This window comes from Sycon ciliatum, chromosome 11 (assembly GCF_964019385.1).
Source record: "Sycon ciliatum chromosome 11, ocSycCili1.1, whole genome shotgun sequence".
In the NCBI taxonomy this organism is placed as follows: Eukaryota; Metazoa; Porifera; class Calcarea; order Leucosolenida; family Sycettidae; genus Sycon; species Sycon ciliatum.
Window position 1 is genome coordinate 26510088 of NC_088653.1, and position 4914 is coordinate 26515001.

Genomic DNA, 4914 nt, shown 5'->3' on the forward strand with positions numbered 1-4914 from the left:
CACCGGCCCACTGTCTAGTCGAATTCTCGCACAGGACAGGGACGTGGGTAATCGAGGTGCGTGCCAAGAAGAGAGAAGTGAAGGCCAGCGATGCCAATTCAGCACGTGCAGCTTCCGTCACTCTCTTGACCTCGCTGGACCCTGACTTCCAACGGGTTCCAGCTCTCGCTGGTAAGCAAGGAGCCTGAAGCTGGCTAACCCGCAGGCCCATCCGACGTCACGGCCTAGTCCTGTCGAAAGGTGAGTTTCGCGATGGCGTCCACCTACGCTACAACTGGCTACCTCCGCTCTTGCCGTCTAGCTGTGCCCGTGGCTTCTCCTTCTCCGTATGCAATGCTCTGTCATGCCTGGCTGGGGGCTTCACATCCATTCGGCATAATGACGTGCAGGACATCCCTCTTGAGGCATGTGGCGCACAACGTCTTTGTTGAGCCCCATCTGCAGCCGGTTATTGGTAAACAGTTCCGCCATCGATCCGCTATCATGGCTGACCAAGCCCGCCTGGATGTAGCTGCGAGTGGCATTTGGGGTGTTCGGTTTGAGAGCACCTTCATTGATGTACGGGTTTTAACCACCTCGCGTCTTCAAGTCGTACCGCTCCACTTGCCTCCGCCTACACCCGGGCATTTTTCAGTCAAACAAAGCCCTAGTTTCGTCTGATTGAGGGCTATTCGTGACAATTCTCGAATTTCACTCGAAAATTCGATTTGCTGATGCTCCGTAATAAAACTAATTGTGCACTCATGAGTCATAACTATGTACATGTATAAAACAATAATTATTACTAAAGAATGTACTCAGATGGAGAGCCAAGGTTTAATTTATACAAAAGAGAAAGACCTGTAAAGACAAGGAACTAAAGACTTGTAGTTCCTTGGTCTTTCTCTTTTGTATTACTAAAAGAAAAAATGAAAAAAATTCCATAACGTTTTCTCGTAACTAACATCAGTGGAACATCGTCACATGATAAAAAATCACTAAAAGAACGAGTTATATCGCTAGAATAGTATTCACAAAATAGCAGCTCGCGATTACACAAAGCGTCAATTACACCAGCAGTGTGAGTTTATGTATTACAATGTAAATGTGAAAATTGTAGCGGTAAATGAATGAAGCAGCCTTTATTGTCCACACACGCACACATGTGACATAGCTACCTCATTGATTTACCGCAACAATTTTAACATTAGCACCATATCCCTCACACACTCATACTCAGCCCAAGGCAACAAGGAATTGTTTTGGAGATAGTGTGCTGCTTCGAGTGACTGGTCTTGTAATGCAAAAACTCGAAGAGCTGGAAAGCAATGCCAGGCCACTGAGCAACTGGCTCGCGGGGAGCCGCAATAAACCCACACTGTGCCACAATGGGGTTGCAAGGCAAAGCCAATGCAATTGGCAACAACTGGCTCTCGAAGAGCTGCAACAAGCGAAGCAAGTGACCAGTTAGGAGCGATAGAGCCTAAATGTTCCCTAGTACCATTAGCAAGATGATAAGATGGGAGGGATGGAGGGTGAAAATTTGGTGCTGGCACAAGCTAAAAGTCACCACTAATTAGACTAGTCTTTGAGGTGAAGCCAACAGCAAGAAAGAAAGAGAAAGGTCAAAGGAAGCAGTTGTACGACGTCAGGCTAAGCGCGCCCGAATCCATGCGCTGGCAGTGTGAGTGCAGCGAGCAAAAGTTCAAAGGAAGCAGTTGTGTGACGTCAGGCTAAGCGTGCCCAAATCTATGCGCTGGCAGTGCGAGTGCAGTGCACAATGCACTGATGCAGCGGTGCGCGGCAGATGCAAACATGGCAGTGTGATCGGTGGATGCTAACACACACTAACTACACCACTGCGACATTAGCACCATATCCCTCACACACCCATACTCAGCCCAAGGCAACAAGGAATTGTTTTGGAGATAGTGTGCTGCTTCGAGTAACTGGTCTTGTAATGCAAAAGCTCGAAGAGCTGGAAAGCAATGCCAGGCCACTGGCAGCAACTGGCTCGCGAGGAGCCGCAATACACCCACATTGTGCCACAATGGGGTTGCAAGGCAAAGCCAATGCAATTGGCAACAACTGGCTCGTGAAGAGCCGCAACTAGAGAAGCAAGTGACTAGTTAGGAGCGACAGAGCTCCACAAAGCAGCAACACTATCCCCGAACCACCCCCCAGCATTAAGAAATTATCGAGCAGTGACATTCCTATGCTAGGACTTCAGGCATGGAACGTAAACTGTCCGTGCAAAGAATCAAATAAGGTCACTCCCTGAGGCAAGCTGAGCCGAGATCTTGGACTTGGTCTCCATTGGAATTCGCATATAGCGTAGACACACATCGCTCTGCCACCTGCCGGCAGAACGAATCAGCGAATCGGGTATCCCTGCCATGGCGGCGGTAGTAGCTGCGCCAATTCGGAATGAGTGTCCCGAGTAGAGTTCGATGTTTGGCACCGCAGCCTCTTCAAGCAGCAAGCGCACAGTACTGGTGAAAACAGCTCTGGATAACGGCACACCCTTGGCAAGAACGTACAGAGGAGTGGATGAGTTTCGACTGCCAATCATCGCCAGGTAGCGTAGCATAGCATACACAGGGCAGTAAGGGCGACCGGCCGGTCCAATGACAATGTGGACTCCCTTTCCAAATTGGTCTGTCTTTGATCTCTTTAGCAGGATGGTCATGCTGCCCGACTCAAATCTGATACACTCTCTTGTAAGGCCCTCTGTAAATTCGGAGCACCTTAGGAAACCAAAGAACGCCAACAGCACAGCAGACTTGAAGAGAACTCGGTCATGCTCGGGCAACACGGGGAGGTGATCACAGGCATCGACTAATTTCCTTAGAGTTGGCATAGTTATGGGCAATCTAGGCTTTACTGTCTCGGTCCCATGGCACCGTTGAACACCCTTCAACACTCTCTTGATAAGCCAGGTCTCGATCAGGGGATCCTCTAGACCCTGTTCAATGTGTGCATTCCGTACAGCTTACAAATAAACAGATATCGTGCAAGGGCGGACAGAGAGAGCAAGAAAAGCGCAAAAACAGCCGAGGGTAAGATCAGAAGCTGGGTAAGGTTGCAGATTGCAAAGGGAGCAGAAACTGACAAAACGACGCTCACCGGCAGAGAAGGTGCGTCTGGTATTAGCAGCAATTGCACAGGCAGCGTACTTAGTGACTTCGCTCACAAGACTGCTGGAAGGTGAGCACGGTCTGGACTTGGCCGGGCTAACAGAGCATGACGTCGAAATTCCTGCATAAGAAAACGAGAAAGGCAATCTGCAATGAAATTCTTGGAGCAAGCAATGTGCACAGCGCTAACATGAAAGTTGAACTCATAGCAAACGAAGAACAGTTCGCGTAGAAACTTCATCACAGCTGGGGCTTTGCACGTGCCCGAACGGATGCAGTCCACTACCGCCGAGTTGTCGCAGTGTACCCGAATCCGGAGCTTAGCCCATCCGTCACCCCATGTGGCGCAGGCTGCTACGAGGGGAAACAGCTCCTTCCACTCGATAGACTGCAGCATCTGGGCACTGTTCCATGAACCTTGAATCCACTTCCCGTTGTTGTAAGCACCCCAGCCGTGAGTGCCACTTGCATCTGTGTATAGCTGGAGATCTGGTGATGGGGTCCAGTTAGGGTGTGTTCTGAAGACAGTATGCAGTGGTGTGCGTTCTGTGTGTTTTCTGTGCGTTCTCTGTGCGATTTGTGTGCGCTCTGTTCTCTTGTGTATTCGGTTCTCTTGTGTATTCCCTGTGCGATCTGTGTGTTCTTCATGTACTGTGCAGAAGACTCCAGATATTGTAGAATTTACGAGTGTCACAATTATTTATCTACTGTGTTTATTCTATATTTTGTTAATCCTTCCTTCTTCCGAGAGCACAGTCAAAGCGCTTACTAGGAGTTAGTTACTAGTACATCACTGATTGTCACAAGCAGTTTACAGGTTACAAAACAGCTGGTGTTGTTTCTAAGTGGATTATCTCGAATTTGAATTGTTACTTATCGTTGCATTGCTTCAGAAAGTCCGTTCTGCAGCTCTAGTCCGTCCAAGTGTAGGTTTTGCTCTGACAAGGCTTGCCTTCACCCTGTGGGTGCTAACACTCTCTGACAGGACATGGTTGAAATTGCTTTGAGTTCCTATCAGCACAGATCTTCCTTTTCCTTGTTCTTTGAACTTCCTTTGACTTCTACTTTCGAATTTCACTGTTTGTATTATTTTCTGACTTTTCTTGATTTTCCATTATTTTTGTCCACTGCGTGCCAGTACAGCTTGTGTATCGTCATGGCAGCGTGACATCATTGTTTTTCTCATATGCATGCACGTGATCTACGCATTTCTTCTTTGGAGCGCTGTGTGCCACGTAGCTTTGTGTGCGCCAGTGTCTTCGTTGTTGAGAGTTCTTGAGAAGACGAGCAAGTATTAGTTGTCGTTTCGCTTTCTGATGTGCGGTGGAAAGCGTCTCCACGCGTACAGGGTGCAAGAAGAAGGACTTCCCGTTCCACTCACTAAGTAGCCTCATCCACCATAGCAGGTCATCCACGCATTCTTCGGTCACAGTTATTGAGTAGTGTGGTTGCTGAAACCGTGAGCAGACGGACCACAGACGACGCATGAAGGTACGGCCTGGAGTGATGACACGGGCAGCAAACGAGAGCTTACCCAATAGGGACTCAAGTTGGCGTTGGGATATCTTCCGACTGTTGATCGTGCTGGCCAATAGCGATCGGAGGTCGGTGAGCTTGTCCATGGGGAGCCTGGCCTCGAGCCACTCGCAGTCCAGAATAATGCCGAGGAACGTCAGTGATCTCGCGGGACCTTCGACCTTTGCTGGCGCTAGCGGCACGCCCAAATAGATGAAGGCCCGCAGCAGGATTGCTAGTTGACGTTGGGCGACAGTATGGCCAGTTGTGACGTTTAGGAAGT

The 4914-nt window shown here is 49.1% G+C and overlaps 1 protein-coding gene across 1 annotated transcript; it reads right to left on the bottom strand.

Moving 5' to 3' along the window:
* Positions 1-2239: 2239 nt before the first annotated feature.
* Positions 2240-2668, bottom strand: LOC135827248 (uncharacterized). Its single transcript, XM_065339775.1, has one exon. It carries the CDS (start codon positions 2666-2668, stop codon positions 2240-2242), a length of 429 nt encoding a protein of 142 aa, XP_065195847.1.
* Between the last annotated feature and the right edge of the window lie 2246 nt (positions 2669-4914).